This window comes from Mustela nigripes, chromosome 2, assembly GCF_022355385.1.
Source record: "Mustela nigripes isolate SB6536 chromosome 2, MUSNIG.SB6536, whole genome shotgun sequence".
In the NCBI taxonomy this organism is placed as follows: Eukaryota; Metazoa; Chordata; class Mammalia; order Carnivora; family Mustelidae; genus Mustela; species Mustela nigripes.
Genome location: NC_081558.1, coordinates 177,068,648 through 177,091,339, shown reverse-complemented (window position 1 = coordinate 177,091,339; position 22,692 = coordinate 177,068,648). Strand labels below are relative to the sequence as shown.

General features: G+C 35.7%; 1 protein-coding gene and 1 pseudogene across 1 annotated transcript in view; one reads left to right on the top strand and one right to left on the bottom strand.

The window, feature by feature from the left end:
- PROS1 (protein S) overlaps window positions 1-22,692 on the bottom strand; it is a 67,260-nt gene that overhangs the window by 34,173 nt on the left and 10,395 nt on the right. The window contains exons 2-3 of the mRNA XM_059392131.1: window positions 6,862-7,019; window positions 3,855-3,879 (exon numbers count right to left, since the gene is read on the bottom strand). Coding sequence (XP_059248114.1) covers window positions 3,855-3,879; window positions 6,862-7,019 — 183 coding nt within the window. The remainder of the gene's footprint in view (window positions 1-3,854; window positions 3,880-6,861; window positions 7,020-22,692) is intronic.
- Window positions 20,694-20,843, top strand: LOC132012602 (U4 spliceosomal RNA; annotated as a pseudogene).

Sequence of the window (22,692 nt, the reverse complement as noted above, 5' to 3'; positions counted from 1 at the left end):
CATTGCAAGCAACCACCATTTTTATAATCCCCTCTACCCATGAAAGATACTTAAATCGCCCCCCAACGTCCCACCTCTACAAGTTGCACTGCAATGGATATCTTCATGCAGATCTCATTAGTACATGCATAAGAAATAGATACCCAGGGGTTTCAAGAATTGTGGGATCATTAGATAGTCACATAGTTAGTGGTTCTCTAGAGGTGCGTTTCCACTACACAGCTTAAGAATTTCTGTATTTGGCTTTCTAACTTATACCACAATAGTGAAGTGAGTGATATTTCATATTGTTTTTTGATTTCTAGTGAGATGGAGCATACCTTATGTCATTTATTATTAAAGATTTTTATTTATTTATTTGACAGAGATCACAAGTAGGCAAACAGGCAGGCAGAGAGAGAGAGGAGGAAGCAGGCTCCCTGCAGTGCAGAAAACCTTGATGCGGGGCTTGATCCCAGGACCCTGAGATCATGACCTGAGTGAAAGGGAGAGGTTTTAACCCACTGAGCCACTCAGGTGCCCCTCCTTATGTCATTTAAAAAATTTTTGTTTCCAGGGCACTTATCTACAGTAGTACTGGTCCTGGACAAAAGTATCAAAATTTGTAAATTATATGGTTGTTCTGTATAAACTTTATCAAGCTCAGAAAATTCTCCTATAATCAGGAGATTTTTTTTTTTTTTTTTGCAAAAACAGTTTGCAAAAAGGTTTTATAATTAAATGCTGAATTTTATCAACTGCTTTTTCTGTATGAACTGAGGTAATAATATACTCTTTATGTGGATAATTAAATTGATAGATTTTCTGATGCTAAACCATTCTGTATTTCTGTAATAAACCCTACTTCTTTGTGATATATTATTTTAATACACTTTAGATTAGATTGAACATCATTTTATTTAGAATTAATTTATAATTGAAAAGGAATTTTTTTGCCTTTTTTAATTTTTTTTTTATTTTTTATTTTTTATAAACATATATTTTTATCCCCAGGGGTACAGGTCTGTGAATCGCCAGGTTTTTATTTTCTTGTATCATTCTTAACCTGATTTTGGAATCAAGATTACTTCAAACTTTTTGAATAAGCTCACAGCATAGAACCTTATTCTCTCTTCTTGGACAATTTTTTAAGAGAAAACACATTTTTTTTTTAAATTTAGAAGAAGTCATTTGTATAACATCTGGATTTGAATTTGAGAGGCACCATGGAAGAGGGCTTTGAGGTTTTGCTGATTTAGTAATTACTGGTAACCAAGTTATCAACTTCTTCCTATAAAATTATAGTGTTATATATTTTTCTGGGAATATATCCCTTTTATCAAGTTTCTAAATATATTTTGGTACAGCTATTTTTATTATTTTGTGATTATACTTTATGATTATCTTTATTTTACCATTATAAATTCAATCTATGTTGGGCTTATAGTATTTCTTCTTCTTCTCCTACACTTTGTGTTTTGGCATTTTGTTTTTCTCTTTTTCTTTTTTCTTAATTATTCTTACTAGAGGTCAATCTAACTTACTAACCCTTTCAAAGAATAACATTTTGGTTTTGTGAATCTTTTGTTTTCCTTTAACTTATTTCTATCCCTATTTTTGTTATTTTCTTATTTTTTGCTGCTAAGAGTTTGCAATATTGTACTTTCTTAAACCTTTTCTTGCTTTGTATGATTAGGTAATTTCTTAAATACTCCAAATGGTCCTCTTACTGCTACCTCAGCAGTCAGCCCCCAACTTCCCACACACACATATTAGGTCAAGCCAGCCTTCAGTTTATTCATGAATTTCTCACATTTCTTGTGGTTTTTCATTTTATTTTGTTATCATTAGTGCCTAGAATGCCAATGTTTCTCTTGAGATGATTTTAAGAGAAGAAAGGAGTCAGCAGTCTGGGCTAATTAATTGACTTGGCAAGAACCAGAAACTAAAATTTATTTTTAATGTTTATATTTAGGCTCAGAACTGAACATTTTCCAAAGAAGCTTCTCTTCCATTAATATAAAAATCCACTCTATCAGGTGATATTTAAAAGGCTTTCATAAATGGTAGGGTTATTCATTTTATTTTCTAAGGAAAGAACAGAACTTAAAAACTTAACATTTGTGTGATGAAATCGACAGTATTTTTTACCAAATTCCATGCTTCCAATGCATTACATACGGTGTATGGATAAACTGAAGCACTTTCTAACCCCTGAAACTCCAAATCTAACACTGTCCACTATGTGAGTTTTAGTGATCTAAGTTCTTGGGTGGTCTTATCTCACGCTAAGGAGATTCCTGAATAAGTTACGGTAACTAGTAAAATTATGTTAGGTTTGCCAAGGACAGGTTCATAAAGTTTTTCCCCCCCATTTGGGGCCATTGACCTATGGAATATACACATCAAACGATCTAAAAGTTTAAGTTAGGTAGAGTTTTTGTTTTTTTGTTGTCAACAGTGAAATTCATTGCATATGCCTATACATAAGTAAAGACCAAAATATAAATTGTGAGTCAAAAAGTAAAAATGATATAAAGTAAAGTTTTGTTTTAAATTAAGGGTTGGTTAAATAATAATGCTTTACATTTGAAGAGTAATGTAAAGTGAAAAAAAAAAACTATCTACATAAATATACTTATCTGGTATTCCCAACAGGTCCGAAGTTAGAAAATATAATTATAGCGCACATTTAAATAAGAACCTGAAAAGCAAAATAACTTGTTTAACCTGACACAGTAGAAATTTTTAGATCTGGGAGTAGAGCCCACATCTTACAGGTTTTGTTTTTGGTTTTCTTTTTTTGTTTTTTGTACTTGATTATTCTACCATGCTGCCAAAGAAGACAAGCAAAAAGAAAAGAAAGTTGAGTAGAGCCAGAAAAGAGGAAAATGAGAAGGAGAAAAGAAGAAAAAAGGAAAGTATTTTATCTAAGGAGCTTTCCCAAAATACATAATGTTGTATTAAAAAGCTATTTATCTTTATCCACATGTACTCTGTGATCAAAGGTATATATTTCTTGAGTGCAGATGTCCACAAAAACACAGCTTCATTACATGAACCTAAGAAACAAGGATTAATACTGTATTTTTTAATGCAAATGCTTTTAATTTTTAATAGCCAAATACCTTTTCTATAAAATATTTAAATTCCTACCTAAAATTGAGAAGCTAAAACAGTCTTGACATTCTATCTTTTCTCCACTTTAATTATGATGATTTATGTCATAAACTCTGAAGAGTGTAGAGATTTTTTTTCTTTCATTAAAAGATAATCCATAAGTTCCAGTTATAAAGTGAACAAGTCTTGGGGTATAATGTATAGGATGGTGACTATAGTTAATAATCCTGTATTGTATATTTGAAAGTTGCTAAGAAAGTAGATCTTACAAGTTTTCATCACAGGAAGAAGAAATTATAAATATGTTGTGGTGACAGATGTTAACTGGACTTACTGGATGGTCATCCTGCAACATATACATATATTAAATATTATGTTGTATACATGAAACTAATACAATGTTATATGTTAACTATATACCAATATTAAGAAGATAACCCATGATAACCATATGCTTCTAAAGAATGTCCTGATACCTAAATATAATTTATCATCAGCCCATGGACATTTATGGCAAAGTCAGGAGAATAAAAAAGACTAAAAGTCAAAATGCCAGACAATAATTAAAGAACCATTTCAAATTTGTTTACGTGTCCTTAAATAAAAGGACAGCAAGACTACTTATAAAATGAACTCTTATGCCCGAGGCTAATTAAATTATATTGGATGGAATAGATGAGTGAAAGATTGGACTTGATCAAATCTAAATTCCCTTCTATCTCTATGATTATATGATTGAGATTCTTTGAACTTACCTAAGTATTTTGGATAAAAATAATCCTAGAAAGAAAGGAAAGACAAAATGTATTTTAGCAAGCCTAAATTTCACTAAATAGTTAAAACTTAGCTTAAATCAATATTGAGCAATAAAATCATGTAACAAAAGCTTCTAAACTGAAAACAGGTTCTACTAAAGATGTTACATGCAATATATGCTCTCTATTTGTAAATTCTTTAATTTTTCCATAATGATCAGATACCTGAGGGTTTTGGAGGGGAGAGGGGGAGGGGGATGGGTAGGCCTGATGATGGGTATTATGGAGGGCACATATTGCATGCAGCACAGGGTGTGGTGCATAAACAATGAATTTTGGAACACTGAAAAGAAATAAAATAAAATTAATGGAAAAAAAAAAGATCAGATACCCATTTGACGCCTTTCATGTCATGCTGATTACACATGCCACATTTAATGTTGAATAGAAGTGACATAATTTGAAGTGAATTAAACTGAATATTCATCTTTTAGCATCTTACGTACATGTAATACCTTATTATAAATTGGTTATGTACCAAAAGTTTGTCTGTAAATCGGTAATTTGGACTAAGGAATGTACTTTTCCAAAGGGAGGAAAAATGTTAAAAATGATTTCTGAAGGTACAGTTCTTAGGCTGGTTCCTCAAAGCTTTCTTAGGCCATAATATATCTAATGTGTAACATTAACAGCACAAGAATACTTCACAAGAAACCAGTGTTTCTAAATAAAAACATACTCAAGTAAGGAATATACTTCATCCAGTACAGAGCCAAAGTCACTCTTGCCTTCTCTCACATATAAACCTAAACAACAGTTGTCCACTCATTTGTAAGGGTGGGATCTCCCACCAAGTAATTCGAACACTGGTATTTTCTTCTACAGAACAAAAGCCAGGAAGACAAGCAACAATGAATGGGTTCAAAAGGAGACGATATGAATGTGAAAGGAAGATATTAGGGACAGCAGGGAGTGTGGACTAGGATATTAGGGATGTGGACAGGGAGGGGATGGGGCAGGATAGAAAATGAGAAGCAGGGGGACCTGGGTGGCTCAGTTGGTTGGGCGTCTGCCTTCAGCTTGGGTCATGGTCTCTGGGTCCTGGGATCCAGTCCCATGTGAGGCACCCCACTCAGCAGGGAGTCTGCTTCTCCCTCTCCATCCACCTCTCCCTCCAACCCTCTCCTCCGTTCATGCCCTCTCTCACTCTCTCTCTCTCAAATAAATACATAAACTCTTTTAAAAAAAAAATGAGAAGCAGTCACAAATGTTTCTTTTTCCCTTCCCTTTCATTTCTCCCATTTTTTTCTTTACTCCGTCATCTGTCATCTTTCTGTTTTGTATATGAGACCAATGTCAAAAAGTGAAGGGGAGGAAGCAAATAAATGAGTTTCCCTTCTCCACTACTTTCCCTCCTCTCCACTATGGTTTTATACCTCACTCTTCATTTGCCATTCAGTGGCTAAGCTACAAGAACATACATACAATGTTAAAAGTATATACTCAGGTATTTAAGGGCTATGCAAGAATATGATATCTTAGGGATATAGGCTTGCCTTAAATGATCCAGCAAAACAAAACTAAAATTAGACTGCGTGGGGTTGAGAATAGGCAAAATAAGAATGGTGATTGCTGATAATTACTTAATTATCAGCAATAATTAATAATTAATAAATAATACCAGGGGAGGTGCATGGGGGTTTATCATACTGTTCTGACTACTGTGGTATATCTTTAAATTTCTATAATAAATAATATTATATTATACTGTATTATAAATGTATATTATATATATAACATATATATGTATCCTACACAATAAGAGTACTAATCTGCTATATATTGTGAAATAATAAAATATTCTGTCTTGTCAATTGCTTATCCACAAAAAGCCACAAAACTCGCTCAATCCTGCAGAGTATTAATTCTTTGGTACCTTGGAAAAAATATTCTTTGAACCTAAGTAGAGAGAAAAGGATTAAAGAGGAACTCGGGAGAACACAAGTTGTTACTGTCTTGAGCAAGTTCTCTAACTATAGACAAATGTTCCTGCTCATTATCTTTCATTCAGTCTCATGGTCCCAGAAGCCATGGCTGAGCTAAAGGAGCTACTTTGTATTTGTTTTCTTCCTCATTTCCTTTGGGTTACATAGTTCATGTCAGGAAAAATATCTGAGGTAATGCTGAAGATTATCAGATTTGAATTCTCAAGGTCATCTTCATCCTAATTTTTAGAGGCACTATTTATAATCCTGTTTTCCACAAGGCATATTAGAAAACATCCTTCCCTAGGAAAATTAGGAGACTAAAGATAAGGTCTGGGGTCCCGTGTTTCTGTATGATATTAGTGGTCTTTATGATTAAATTCTTCTAGACTAACTTGGAAAAATTTATACATTAAATTTATAAATTCTAACACCAGGAATTAGTGATCATATTAAGTGGGTTCAGGAAACTTCCCAAGGCTTTATGGAAAAAAAAAATTTACTTCAGGAATATGGTACTATAATGAATTCTTTCGTAAGCAATCACTGAGTACCTACATTGTACCAAGCTCCAGATTAGGTAGCACTGTCTTCTAAAGCCTGGTTAAAAATGTCAATAGAGAGATTTAATGAGGTATAGTGATAATACAGTCACACACACACACACACACACACATTATACTTGAGATACCTTCTTCTCCACCTACCTAATACTACCAAATTCCAATTGGGAAGAAAGTATTTGCAAACCATGAGGTCAAGACAACTTGCTGATAATAAAGTATACCCAAATTATAGTTAAGCTAGTACATAATGCTTTGGCAGTAGTATCTTCCTAACAAGCCCACTTTTCTCTGAAGTTACTTTCTTCTGAAATGATTCAGTGGTTACATGTAGAAGGCAATATACACAATCATTAATTTCAAAAAGGAACACAAGGGAACACAGACTCAAGATGGAAATGTTCAGTCTTTCATTGTATGTCTAGGTATGCTAACTTACTAGATTTCATTCATTCTTACCGTTTCAGGGTCATTTTCAAAGATCTCCCTGGCTTCTTCTTTATTGCATAATTCTTCAATGCATTCTCTTTCAAGATTACCCTTTTTGGTTTCTTCAAACATAGAATATGCACGGCGTTTCCTAACCAGGACTTGTGAAGCATCCTGCTTTGACAAAACTGAAGGAAAAAATAAGTTTTTATAAACAAGCTTTTCATTTCTCCATCTAAAATATGATATTTTATTAAATAAGTGAGAATTAAAATCATTATCTAATTGTGAACTGCATAACATTTAAAATTAGTATAGGAGAATTGAGAAGAGAAATATGCAGATACATAAGCACTTTAACAACTCAAAGAGCAGGTTTGGTGGGCAAGTCATAGCACTTGTATAATGATCTTCACAAATCATTCAAGTTCACGCATGAGGCCAAACAAACCAGACAATATTTAATGTTTACCTTATTATGACTACACTGGGAAAAAGCAACATGCTGAAACAACTGTATCAAAAGTTACAGCCCACATCTTTAAAGTTAGAGTAATAAGCTTTCTCAATTTTACTGGAAAACCACATGACCTCTGTAAAAATAGAGCAATGTGGGAGTACAGCCTAAGGAGCTATTTAAAAGATACTTGATGAGCTAAAACATTTGATTTATTCACACAAAGGGGAAATAAAGATCTTTGGGAAAAGGAAGATCATGTGCAAAGCATAAAATATAGAAGGCAAAGAGAAAAAATTTGGTAATATCAACTGCATAACAAATTTCAAACAGCTAAGCAGCAACAACAAAAATTACAAAGTTCAACATCAAGTGATAGGCTGGAAGAAAACATTTCATGATACAGACTGGAAAAAGATTACATTCAAAATGTATAAACAGGGCGCCTGGGTGGCTCAGTGGGTTAAGCCTCTGCCTTCGGCTCAGGTCATGATCTCAGGATCCTGGGATCGAGTCCCACATTGGGCTCTCTGCTTGGTGCGGAGCCTGCTTCCTCCTCCTCTCTCTCTCTCTGCCTCTCTGCCTACTTCTGATCTCATTCTGTCAAATAAATAAATAAAATCTTTTAAAAAAATGTATAAACAACTTTTGCAAATTGAAACAATAACAACAATAATAATAAGCCAATGAATATTAATAATGTGTGCAAAATTAAATACAAAATAATATAAAGAAAACACTATAATCAAAATCATACAAACATCACTAAAGAGGAAAATAAAAATGGCCAATAAACATGTGAAAAGACGTTCACTACAAATTTTTTAAGTAGATTTTTGCCCATTAAATGTGCACAAACTTAAAGGACTGATAACATCAAGTAATGGTGAGAGTAAGGGGAAACAAGTATTCTTGTATATCAGTGGTGGGAATATATTCTGCTAAGCATTATTTTAAGGTCATCTGGTAGTAGCTGAAAATTTAAGGCACACATACTCTTCAATTCAACAATTCTGCTTCTGAGGATGTCGTGCAGATATGTACCTGTGCTGGAAAAGGTGTATATAGAATGTTTGTTGAAAAACTGCAATATCAAAAAATTAAAAACAATCTAAATAACTCTCAGGAAGGGAAAGGAAAAATAAACTACAATACATCTGTACTGTGGGATAATATGCACCTATCCAAAAAAAAAAAAAAAAGGAACATATTCCTCTATTGAAGAGCTTCAAAATATATTATTAAATTAAAAATGAAAATTATAGAATGTCATACTATCTCACAACCCTATGTATATCAGGCATACTTGTAGATATGTATATATCATCTGGACAGATACACAAAATAGTTTGGAAAGACACTCAAACTACTGATTGCAATTATGTTTGAAGAAAAGAATGGACAGTATGAAGCTTTGGCTTTATTGTTTTAGCATGTAAACAACATTTTTTTAACAACATAATTTTTAATGAAACTTTTTAAAAGCAAAAATAAAACCTAAAAAATTTTTTAAATCCTGATTCAAACCATAATAGTGCTTTCACTAAGATAATCAAGTAATATAAACAGATAAATCTGTTTTTCTCCTTTTTATCTTATTACCTGGAAAAAATATGACAATAGAAGGAAGAAAAAGAAAAGCAAAAGTACTAATTAATCAAGTCACCATAACTATTATCTGAGTAACTGAACATCTTTCAAGAGTGTAGTAAGTAAAGTTACTTTATTTCTCCTACTTGCCAAAACAGAAGTTTAAATGTGATGACTAACGAAATAAATAGTGTTCAGGTTATATTTTTAACCCTATGTCTTACCATCTTTATCTCTGTTCATTACTAAGATTGAGATTAAATCAAGGCTGTGTGTGTCCAACAGATGTTGTTCTGTGAGCACATTACCTGCCAAACGTAATTACTGACTGATAAATGGTAGCCCTATCCACAGTGAAAGAATCTGACACAGTCAGTTATCTCATTTATTTGAAGTAGTTTTAAGGATGCTACTTTATAATAAATATATCAAAAACTGAACTCTTCTGAACCTCAAAGCAAATATGTATCTTTCTGGGGAAAAAAGTATCTTTCCCTGAAAGATAAATACAGTGATGCAATAACAAACAAACAAAAAAAAATCAATGTCAAATGCACTTAGAAAACTAACCATTAACATCACTCTTTTGCATTTCTTTCTTATGGAATATTAAACTTTGGAATGTAGATATTAATATTGACATTTAAGTGTATCTCTTCCCCTACAAGTGACCACTGCAGGACACAGACCATGTTTGATAACACGAACAATATTCACACTGCAAGAGGAAGTTCTCAAGCATCCAGAGAGAACTAAGGCAAATATTTAGAGGAATGCTCACATAAATTTATAGGAGAAGAAAACAAAATGGCCACCATCATTTTATAGAAGATGAAACGCACATAAAGAGCCTGCAGGATAGTTGCCCTAAATTATAAGGAATAGCAAAATTAGGACTTAGATCGCAATGTACAGATCCCAAGGTACCGATTACTATATGCTGTTTCTCAAAAAACAGAGGTTTCATTTTCTCCACTGATTAGAGGAATCTTAAAAAGGAAAATTTTTACACCTCTACCCTAAAAGATAACGAAATTAACAATAAAAACCTAATTTGGGGGGTTCCTGGGTGGCTCAGTGGGTTAAAGCCTCTGCCTTCAGCTCAGGTCATGATCTCAGGGTCCTGGGATCGAGCCCCACATCAGGCTCTCTGCTTGGTGGGGAGCCTGCTTCCCCCTCTCTCTCTGCCTGCCTCTCTGCCTACTTGTGAGCTCTGTCAAATAAATAAATAAATAAATCTTAAAAAAACTAATTTTGTCTAAATTTGAATGCTTATATTTTATTTCATCTAGGTTCAAGCCAATAATGTTTTAGATTGGCAAGGTACTTAATAATTTTCAATGTGTGTATTATTTCATTTGATCATCACATAAATAATGCCATAAGTCAGAGGACAGAATTATCACCCCCACTTTCCTTGAGTTACTTGAAGAAAATGAAGCTGAAAGAGGTCCTATGATTTGGCCCAAGCCCATAGAGCTAGGATGTGCTGCTAATGGAACAAGAATTTAAATATACCCATCCTCCTAATCCAGTGTTCTTTCCTTCTCTATACCTGCCACTCAAATGCCAACAACGTATTTGGTTTTAAAAAAGAAACTATGTGGTTGTGGCATGGACAAGTTTGATATCTTAACTAAGACATTTACTGTCCTATAGGAAATAAAACCACCCATTTAATAAGTTTGCTTTCAAAGGAATCTACTATCCCTTGTAAAAAAAAAATACAAATATGACATAACAGATCCAAATTAAGAATTACAGAACTGTAGGATGACAAAACTATGTGGGTTAGAAGTGCTTTTACTGGCTGCCTCAGTCTATCTACCCCAAAGCATCCACCCTGCTGCACTGCAGGAATGTCCCCAAAGTTCCATTATTTATCATAACAGTCATGGTATATAAGCAGGTAATGTCCTTTTTACATTATCTCCTTTAATACTAATCACAAATGTTCTAAGTAGACAGTAATTTTACCATATTATGCATGAACAAATGACAACTCCAGGAAGTTGAGTCAACCTTACCAAGTTGACACAGCTGGGAACACAGCCTGCCTCCAAAACCCATTTTCCTTTCACTACACTGTCACTTCTTTCCTACACTGTCTCTAATCACTTGTTTCACTTCTTTGGATTAAGAAGTTTTTCAAGAAAGTCTGTTAAAGCCCAAGTATGTTGCTTGAAAAGTGTTACCTTCAGCTTCATAGTTTAGGTATAACGTTTAGTTATGAGTTTCAAGTTTCTAACTTTCAAGTTAGAAGAATGACTTAACTATTTACACTGTTAACTTATCTAAGTTCTCCCTCTTCAAAATAGGGACCATAGCAGGTTGAACAATTATGTCAGTAATATAACCATTGTTCAAACACGAACTAAAACTCCTTTTTGAAATTGTCTTAACAGCTTTCATATGTTCCCTTTAATATTTTCTGTAAGGACAAATCTTTGGTTTTTGAGCATAAGATTTGATTGTCTTATCTTCAAAAAAGTCACTTATTGTCACTGGTACTTCATAAAAGCAGACATAATAAAGGTAGTGGGATTAACACTATCTCTGGTCAGAGAATTTCCCAGGGTGTTCAATTCAGTTCCATCTGGTCAAGGGAAGGTCCTTTCCCGGGACCCTCTTCTCCCACTCAAGTGTTCAAAACTGCTACTCTGTCCAGAGGGGTGGTAAGGACCACGGATCTGCAGGTTGCCCATTACTGATCAGAGAAGAGGGACGTCGCCGACGAAGGAGATTTAAGCTTTAGGATAGTCCATCGTCTGAATCTTTGCCATTCTGCTCTTTTGTCCTTTTGCCAAGATGGTTCTCACATTCCTTCTTCCAAAGCTCTTCTCTTTTATAGTTTGCTTTCTGTCTCTCTTTTTCCCAGGCCCTACTTGTCTGGCATCCCAAGAATGAAAAACGACTCCTAAAAAAATGTGTCTGAGAAGAAAATCTCCCACTAGCATTTGGGTTGGCAGGGTGTTTGAATCTTTTGTTTCTGATTCAGTGTGGGACGAAGCAGGAGGAATTGTTTTCAATGTACAAATAGAACTAGATAATACTTTGAGATGTAATTGTGCTTCACGTGTGTCAACTGTTGAACTGGCATGTTTCCTTTAGTTCAAGTCTGAGGAAAAATAGAACTGCATGTAATACAGAAACACCATTAACTAGTAATGATGGGAAAACATATGTCCAGAAGTTACCAACTATATTTAAAATAGTAATAATAAAATAGTAATCAAATGTAAAATCTTTCATTTTATTCATAAAGATTTCTACCACAGAAGACTTCTAATTGAGGAGGAATATTTAAAAATGTGAGGATTGCAAGGACTATGAAAACAAAAAGATTTTTAATTAAGTGTTTGTTGGCCTATATATTTATTATCAATTTTTGGAGAAGTTTATGTCAGCCTTCAGAAAGAAATGCCACGTCTGGATGCATGTTACACTTAAATCTTTTTTAGGTTAATTTTTTAAAGAGAACTATTATACGTGCTTTTCTCTAAAGTTCTTTCTTTTGTTTCTATTGAGGACTAGGCTGCTGAGCAACTGATTCTTCCATTACTATGTTAAAGGTTAGAAAAGTATTAGAAAAAGTATTTCTGGGTAAAAGTGCGCATCCATTCTTCAAGAGGGCTAAGCAGTAAATAGACTGATGAGAAATTCTTTAAAAGAGTCCAAAGTCATAAGGATAGATCTGGGTAAGAATTTAAATCTGGGGGGAAAAAAGAGGAAATAGATCTGAGTTATATGTTGTATATATAAAGATAGTGAGTCCTAAAACATTTGGATTAAAAGAGACGAAGGCTGTTATTTATTTAGTAGTAGAAAAGCCATTGGTGCTATTAAAATGTGACTACCCCCCACCCGCCCACCCAATTCTGGCTGAACAGGGAAACAATGCCTGAACTGTTTAGCCACAACAGGAGTGACACGGACCTCTCCTTACTCGGAGATTTAATTATAACTTTAATTTACAGTCCCTAGTCTAGAAAAAAAGAATAAATCAAACACTCTGCCTTTGTTTCCCCAAGGTTAAAATCTCGACTGTATCCATAGACAGAGAAAATGGTGCACATCCGTTATCCTTTCCAAAATAACAAATACTTTTACCCACAAGGCAGAACAGGCAGCTTATTACTCCCTGCCCCCCCCACAAAAAACAACATAAACAAAAACAAAACAAAAAAACCCAAAACACAACATTAATCATCTCTTTCATTTGCTCTGTCTGCTCTCAGTGAGTGTTAAATTAGAGTACTTCGTTTGAAGGGACTCAGAGCCGATTTCGGCAAGGTATGGACAGAGATGTTATAGCGTCTTTCCTTCTCGAGATAACTACACTGCAAACTGACTACCTTCCTGAGGCTCTAGCACGAGGCCTCCTTTCTGACGAGCAGATCTTTCACACAGTCAGCTTTCCTTGTCTTTTTCATCTTCGACACCCTAGGACACCAGAACAGCATCTGCTTTTGACGTCATGTACCAAGAGGTTACAGCGCAGGAAAAGTTGTGTTTTTGTTCTATTTGACCTATTTGTTAGCATAGCATCAATTAATATTATTAGTTCACTGGCCTGTGTCTGTGTTTATGTTTGGAAAAGCAACAGGCAAACTGTTCCTGGACATTTTGAAAGGCGACAGTGAAAGAGCTGGCCTAATTCTGCACTATCTTACTTCCTTCAATATCTCCCAGATATAAAACAAAGCTTAGAAACACTCTAGATGCAGCCCCGTTGACTCTTCTGATATATTTTTTTAAGTGCTGATGCGGAAATGAGATTATTTGGAATATTGGTATAGTACTGAATAGGTGTTTATAATTCAATTTCTAAATTTCTGCCAGAACCTCAGAATTCCTTCTTGACTTCCTGGCCATAAGACACAGTCTAAATAACAACAGAATAAAATAACTTATTTAAGGAGAGGGGAGAAAATGATTGAGATAAGGATTTGGGGAAGAAGGATAATAAAACAAGCAATAAGGAAAAGTACATTTAACATACAGAAACTCAGTTTCTGAGTTTCAAAAAAATGGCTACAAAGTTAAAAAACAAAACAAAACAAAAACCCACTTCTTCCCTTCCACAGTTACAACAATAACAACAAAAAGAACCTGTGTTCTCCTTGACAAGGCATACGGACTGTATGTTTGTCATTATGATATGAATGTTTGTGTCCACCTCCCCGAATTTATATGTTCAAGTGGAAATCCCCAGTGTGGCTCTATTTGGAAAAAAGGCTTCTAAGGAATAATTAAGGTTAAATGAGGTCATGAGGGTGGGACCCTAATCCTACATGATAAATGTTTTTATGAGAGGAGACATTAGTGAGCTCTCTCCCTGGAAGCATACAGGCCCTGAGGAAAGGCCATGTGAGAACATAGTAAGAAAGCAAGGTCTACAGGCAGGAAGGGAGCCCTCCCTAGAAACTGAACTGGTCAGAACTTTCACCTTGGATTCTCCAGCCTCTCGAACTGTGAGAAGATAAATTTCTCTTGTTTAAGCCATATAGTCTGTGGTATTTTGTGAGAGCAGTCCAAGTAGACTAATGTATAAAGCAAGAGGTTAGTGACTATTTTTAGCTGCTCTTTAAAGTTAATGGATAAACTGAAAAAGAGAATGGACTACTTCTCTCCCACCCCAAAAAGGCCACCCCCATTTTTATTCCTATTACATTGAGACAGATTTAAAAAGAAGTTAATGTTCAATGTTGGCAAAGATGAGAACAAGTAGGCACTCTTTTTTTTTCCCCATCTTGCCACGTCTTTTTTTTTTTTTAAATTAACATATAATATATTATTTGCTTCAGGGGTACAGGTCTGTGAATCATCAGTCTTAAGACAATTCACAGCTCTCACCACAGTACGTACCCTCCTCAATGTCCATAACGCAGCCACCCTAACCCTATCCTCCCACCCCCCAGCAACCCTGTTTGTTTCCTGAGATTAAGAGTCTCTTACGGTTTTTCTCCCTCCCCAGTCCCATCTTGTTTCATTTTTTCCCCTCCCTTCCTCCCAGAACCTCCGCCCTGCCTCTCAAATTCCTCATATCAGAGATATCATTTAATTGTCTTTCTCTGATTGACTTACTTCACTTGGCATAATACCCTCTAGTTCCATCCACGTCGTTAAAAACGGCAGGATTTCATTTCTTTTGATGGCTGCATAGTATTCTGTTGTGTATGTATGTATGCATGCATGTGTGTGTGTGTAGTATTCCATCGTGTGTCTCTGTGTGTATCACACCACCTCTTCTTTATCATTCATCTGTTGATGGACATCTTGGTTCTTTCCATAGTCTGGCTATTGTGGACATTGCTGCTATAAACATTCTGGTGCACATGTCCCCTTTAGATCACTACATTTATATCTTAAGGGTAAATACCTAGTAATGGGATTGCTGTGTCAAAGGGTAGCTCTGTTTTCAACTTTTTGAGGAACCTCCATGCTGTTTTCCACAGTGGCTGCAGTAGCTTGCATTCCCACAACAGTGTAAAAGGGTTCCCCTTTCTCCGCATCCTCACCAACGTCGGTCATTTCCCGACTTGTTAATTTTAGCCATTCTCACTGGTGTGAGGTGGTATCTCATTGTGGTTTTGATTTGTAGTTCCCTAGTGGCAAGTAATATTGAGCACTTTTTCATGTGTCTGTTGGCCTTTTGGATGTCTTCTTTGCAAAACTGTCTGTTCATGTCCTCTGCCCATTTCTTGGTTGGATCATTTGTTCTTTGGGTGTTGAGTTTGCTAAGCTCTTTATAGATTTTGGACACTAGTCCTTTATCGGATATGTCGTTTGCAAATATCTTCTCCCATTCTGTCAGTTCTCTCCTGGTTTTGTTGACTGTTTCCTTTGCTGTGCAAAAGCTCTTGGTCTTGATGAAGTCCCAATAGTTCATTTTTGCCCTTGTTTCCCTTGCCTATTCCTCCATGTTTCTGGAAGAATTTGCTGTGGCTGAGGTTGAAGAGGTTGCTGCCTGTGTTCTCCTCAAGGATTTTGATGGATTCCTGTCTCACATTGAGGTCCTTCATCCATTTTGAGTCTATTTTTATGTGTGGGGTAAGGAAATGGTCCAGTTTCATTTTTCTGCATGTGGCTGTCCAATTTTCCCAACACCATTTGTTGAAGAGACTGTCTTTGTCCCATTAGACATTCTCTCCTTCTTTGTTGAAGATTAGTTGACCACAGAGTTGAAGTGCCATTTCTGGGTTCACTTTCTTTCCATTGATCTATGTGTCTGTTTTTATGCCCATACCATACTGTCTGGATGATCACAGCTTTGTAATAGAACTTGAAGTTTGGAATTGTGATGCCGCCAAACAAGGAGGCACTCTTAAACCTACTTTTTTTTTTTTTTTGAAAATTTTTTTATAATTTTTTTATTTTTTATAAACATATATTTTTATCCCCTGGGGTACAGGTATGTGAATCACCAGGTTTACACACTTCACAGCACTCACCATAGCACATACCTTCCCCAATGTCCATAGCCCCACCCCCCTTCCCCCAACCCCCCTCACCCCAGCAACCCTCAGTTTGTTTTGTGAGATTAAGAGTCACTTATGGTTTGTCTCCCTCCCAATCCCATCTTGTTTCATTTATTCTTCTCCTACCCCCTTAGACCCCATGTTGCATCTCCACTTCTTCATATCAGGGAGATCATATGATAGTTGTCTTTCTCTGCTTGACTTATTTCACTAAGCATGATACACTCTAGTTCCATCCACGTTGTTGCAAATGGCAAGATTTCATTTCTTTTGATGGCTGCATAGTATTCCGTTATGTATATATATATACCACATCTTCTTTATCCATTCATCTGTTGATGGACATCTAGGTTCTTTCCATAGTTTGGCTATTGTAGACATTGCTGCTATAAACATTCGGGTGCACGTGCCCCTTCAGATCACTACGTTTGTATCTTTAGGGTAAATATCCAGTAGTGCAATTGCTGGGTCATAAGGCAGTTCTATTTTCAACATTTTGAGGAACCTCCATGCTGTTTTCCAGAGTGGTTGCACCAGCTTGCATTCCCACCAACAGTGTAGGAGGGTTCCCCTTTCTCCACATCCTCGCCAGCATCTGTCATTTCCTGACTTGTTTATTTTAGTCATTCTGACTGGTGTGAGGTAATATCTCATTGTGGTTTTGATTTGTATTTCCCTGATGCTGAGTGATGTGGAGCACTTTTTCATGTGTCTGTTGGCCATCTGGATGTCTTCTTTGCAGAAATGTCTGTTCATGTCCTCTGCCCATTTCTTGATTGGATTATTTGTTCTTTGGGTGTTGAGTCTGCTAAGCTCTTTATAGATTTTGAACACTAGCCCTTGATCTAATATGTCATTTGCAAATATCTTCTCCCATTCTGTCAGTTGTCTTTTGGTTTTGTTAACTTAAACCTATTTTAAAAGCAAATTTTCAGGGAGAAATCTAACAATATGTATTCAAAACCTTTAGATATTCAGTTAAACATTCTATTTCTAGGAAATTAATCTGAAGAAATGAACAGGACATATGTAAAGAAATACGTATGAATATGTGCATCATAATATTATTGATATAAACAAAACATTGGAAATAATCTAAATTTCCAACATATGGTTTTGATTAAATATATTATGATGAACATATATGAAGGAAAATTATAATCTATTTTATAGTGTGACAGATATTTTTACAATTTTGTTCAGTTACTCACTTATAGTACATCATTAGTTTTTGATGTAGTGTTCAATGATTCATTAGTTACGTATTAACACCTAGTGCACATCGCAACATGTGCCCTCCTTAATACCCATCACCCTGTTTACCCCCTTTTAGATCATTTCCCAGGGTCCACAGTCTCTCATGGTATCTTTCTCTCTCTCTCTGATTTCTCCCCCTTCAGATTTCCTTCCCTTCCCCTGTGGTCCTCTGTGCTATTGCTTATGTTCCGCATATGAGTGAAACCATATGGTAATTGTCTTTCTCTGCTTGAGTTACTTCATTTCACATAACCCTCTTCAGTTCTATCTATGTTGATCCTTTCTGATGCTGAATAATATTCCACTGTATATATGTACTTCATCTTCTTTACCCATTCATCTGTTGAAAGGCTATTGTGGACATTGCTGCTATGAATATTGGGGTGCATGTGCCCCTCCTTTTCACTACATCTGTATTTTGGGGATAAATACCTAGTAGTACAATTGCTGGGTCATAGGGTAGCTCTACTTTTAACAACTTGCAAAACCTCCATACTGTTTTCCAGAGTGGCTGCATTGCATTCCCACATGTCTACGTGGGAGGGTTCCCCTTTCTCTACATCCTCACCAACATTTGTTGTTTCCTTTTTGTTAATTTTTGCCATTCTAGCAGGTGTAAGGTGGTAGCTCATTGTGGTTTTGATCTGTATTTCCCTGATGGCTAATAATGGTGAGCATTTTTTCTTATGTCTGTTAGCCATTTTTATGGCATCTCTGAAGGAGTGTCAGTTCATGTCTTCTGCCCATTTTTGACTGGGTTATCTGTTTTTTGAGTGTTGAGCTTCAGAATTTCTTCATAAATCTTGGAAATCAGCCCTCCAACTGTAATGTCATTTGCAAATATCTTCTTCCCTTCCATGGGTTGCCTCTTAGTTTTGTTGACTGTTTCCTTTTCTCTGCAGAAGCTTTTTAGCTTGATGAAGTCCCCAAAGTTCATTTTTGCTTTTGACATGCCTTTGGAGACATGTCTTGAAAAAAGTTATTGTGGCCAATGTCGAAGAGGTTACTGCCTATGTTCTTTGATTCCTTTCTCACATTGAGATCTTTCATCCATTTTGATTTATCTTTGTGTATGGTGTAAGAGAATGGTCCAGTTTCATTCTTCTATATGTAGCTGTCCAATTTTCCCAGCACCACTTATTGAAGAGATTGACTTTTTTTCCATTGGATATTTTCCTGATTTGTTAAAGATTAGTTGACCATACAGCTGAGGGTCCATTTCTGGAGTCCTATTCTGTGCCAGTGGTCTATGTGTCTGTTTTTGTGCCAATATCATGCTGTCTTGGTGATCACAACTTTGTAATAATGAAGTCAGGCAACATGATGTTCCCAACTTTGGTATTTACTTTTTTTTTTTTTTTCATTATTCCTGTGGAGATTTGGGGTGTTTTCTGGTTCCATACCAATTTTAGGACTGTCTGTTCCAGCTCTTTGAAAAATGCCAATAGTATTTTAATAGGGATGGCTTGAACGTACAAATTGTCCCCTGGCAGGATGGACATTTTAACAATGTTTACTCTTCCAGTCCATGAGCAAGGAATATTTTCCCATCTTTTTGTGTCCTCCTCAATTTCTTTCTTAAGTGTTCTGTAGTTTCTAGGGTATAGATTCTTTACCTCTTTGGTTAGGTTTATTCCTAGGTATCTTGTGGGTTTTGTTGCTATTGTGAGTGGAACTGATTCCTTAATTTCTCTTTCTACAGTTACATTGTTAGTGTATAGAAAAGGAACTGATTTCTGTGTATTGATTTTGTATCCTGCCATATTGCTGAATTGCTGTATGAGTTCTAGTAACTTGGGGGGTGGAGTCTTTGAGGTTTTCCACATAAAATATCATGCTGTCTGCAAGGAGAGAGAGTCTGACTTCTTTGCCACTTTGGATACCTTATTTCTTTTTGTTGTCTGATTGCTGAGGCTAGTACTTCTAGCACTACACCAAACAACTGTTGTGAGAGTGGGCATCACTGTCATGTTCCTGACCTTAAGGGAAAACTTTCAGATTTTCCCCATTGATAATGATACTCACTGTGGGCTTTTCATGGATGGTCTTTATGATATTGAGGACTGTTCCCTATACTCTGAAAAGTTTTAATCAGGAATGGATGCTGTACTTGGTCAAATGCTTTCTCTGCATTTCTCAGAGGATCATATGTTTCATGTATTTTCTTTTGTTAATATGCTTTATCACATTGATTCATGAATGTTGAACCACCCTTGCATCCCAGAAATAAATCCCACTTGGTCATGGTGAATAATCCTTTCAATATACTGTTGGATCCTATATGCTAGGATCTTTTTGAGTATTTTGGCATCCATGTTTATCAGGGATATTGGTCTGTAACTCTCCTTTTTGATGGGATCTTTGCCTGATTGGGGGATCAGGATAATGCCAGCTTCATAGGAGGAGTTAGAAGTTTTCCTTCTGTTTCTATTTTTTGAAACAGCTTCAGTAGAATAGGTATTATTTCTTCTTTAAATGTTTAGTAGAATTCCCCTGGGAAGCCGTCTGGCCCTGGATTTTTGTTTTTGGGGGAGGTTTCTGATTACTACTTCAATTTCATTATTGGTTATTGGCCTATTCAGATTGTCTATTTCTTCCTGTTTCAGTCTTGGTAGTTTGTAAGTTTCCAGGAAAGCACCCATTTCTTCCAGGTTGCTTAATTTGTTGGCATATAGTTGCTGATAATAATTTCTAATAACTGTTTCTATTTTCTTGGTGGTGTTCATTGTCTCTCCCCTTTCATCCATGATTTTATTAATTTGGGTCCTATCTCTTTTCTTTTGGGTAAGTGTTGCCAGTTGTTTATTGATTTTGTTAATTCTTTCAAAGAACCAGCTCCTAGTTTTGTTGATCTGTTCTACTGTTTTTCTGGTTTCTATTTCATTTACTTCTGGTCTAATCTTTATTATTTTGCTTCTCCTGCTTGGTTTAGGTTTTATTTGTTTAGGTTTATTTGTTATTAGGTTTTATTTGTTGTTCAGCTCCTTTAGTTTGTGCATTTAGAACTTTTCTAATTTTCTGAGAAAGGCTTGGATGGCTATGCATTTCCCTCTTATGATCACCTTTGCAGTATCCCTAGCTTTGCGCAGTGGCAGTATCGTAGCCAATGAGGTTTATCCGAGGCGTGATTATTGCTAATTGAAACCTTTGCAGTATCCCATTGGTTTCAGACTGAAGTGTTTTCATTCTCATTAGTTTCCATGAATTGTTTAAGTTCTTCTCTAATTTCCTGATTGATCTAATCATTCTTTAGAAGGATTCCCTTTAACTTCCAAGTGTTTGAATTCCTTCCAAATTTTTTCTTCTGATTGAGTTCCAGTTTCAAGGCATTGTGGTCTGATAACATGCAGGGAATAATCTCTGTTATTGTTTGTTATTGCCTGAGACCTGAGCTGTGACCTAGTATGTGGTCTATTTTGGAGAAAGTTCTATGTGCATTTGAGAAGAATGAGTATTCTGATGTTTTGGGGTGGGATATTCTGTATATATCTACAAAGTCCATCTGGTCCAATGTGTCATTCAAAGCTCTTCTGTCTTTGTTGATCTTCTTTTAGATGATCTGTCCAATGCTGAGAGTGGAGTGTTAAAATCTCCTGCTATTAATGTATTATTGTCGATTTGATTCTTTATTTTGGTTAACAGCTGGTTTATACAATTGACTGCTTCCATGTTGGGGGCATAGATATTTACAACTGTTACATTTCTTATTGGATAGACCCTGTGAGATTGATACAGTATCCCCCTGGATCTTTTATTACAGACTCTGGTTCAAATTCTAATTTGTCTGATGTAAGAATCGCTACCCCAGCTATTTCTTTAGGTCTGTTGGCATGATAAGTGGTTCTCCATTCCCTCACTTTCAGTCTGGAGGTGTCTTTAGGTTCAAAATGAGTCTCTTGTAGACAGCATATGGATGGGTCCTGTCTTTATATCCAATCTGCAACCCTGTTCTGTTTCATGAGAGCATTTAGGCTGTTCACATTGAGAGTTATTAAAGTGTGACAGATTTTACTGACAGGAAAACCATCATCATATTTTTAGGTGAAACATCAAACTAAAAATATTTTAAAAAATAGTATTAGAGCACAATTCCATTCTTGTATGTATGTATTTTAATTTCTAAGAATATATATATGCAGACAACATAGCTTAGAAGAAAACAGAGCAAAACATTACTCTGGCTAGTGGGACTACAGATGCATATTTTTTTAAGTGCATATCTGTATTCCCAAATTAGATTATATTAATCACGGAATCCCTGAATGGTTTTAAAAAGTTAGGGAGTCAACAGTATATAGCTAGTAGTTAAAGCTGGAAGAGATGTTCAATGAGGCCAGAAGACCAAAATGGAACCCAAGGAAACTTTAATATCTAAGGGAAAACAGAGATCTTCAAAACAACAGAAGTAGAATGAGTAACACACAAATACAGAGAAAGAAGATTTTAAGATAATATTTATAGACATAAAAGGAAGTCAATTTCAAAAAGATGTTTCAACAGTGTCAAATGTTGCAAAGAAGTCATTAATAATAGGAGTCCCTAGGTGGCTCAGTTGGTTAAGTGTCTAACTCTTGATTTCTGCTCAGGTCATGATCTCAGGATCCTGAGATCAAGCCCTGCCTGGGGTTCTGCATTGAGCATGGAGCCTGCTTTGGATTCTTTCTCTCCCTCTCCCTCTGCCTTGACACTCTGATTCCTGCTCATGTGTCTACATGCTCTTTCCGTCTCTGTCTCTCTCAAAAAGGTTATTAATAATAATTACCATTAAAAAATAATAATGATTACCATTATTTAGAATGACAGCTAACATGTAGTTGATTTAACAATAGGACCATTGTTAACATTCCCAATCACCAACACCAGTGGGAGGGTGAGAAGGAAGAGAGGAAATAGAGAGTGCTAGAATAAACCACTTCCTCAAGAAGTTCGAATGAAAGTAGGAAGAGAATGTGGGGTAACAACTCTCAGTAGGGGGAGAGTAAAGGTAACTTCTTCCTGAAGTCAGGGAGGTGCATTACAGAACAGCTGTGAAACTCAGTGAGAAAATGCCAAATATGCCATTTAAAAGGTAGAAAC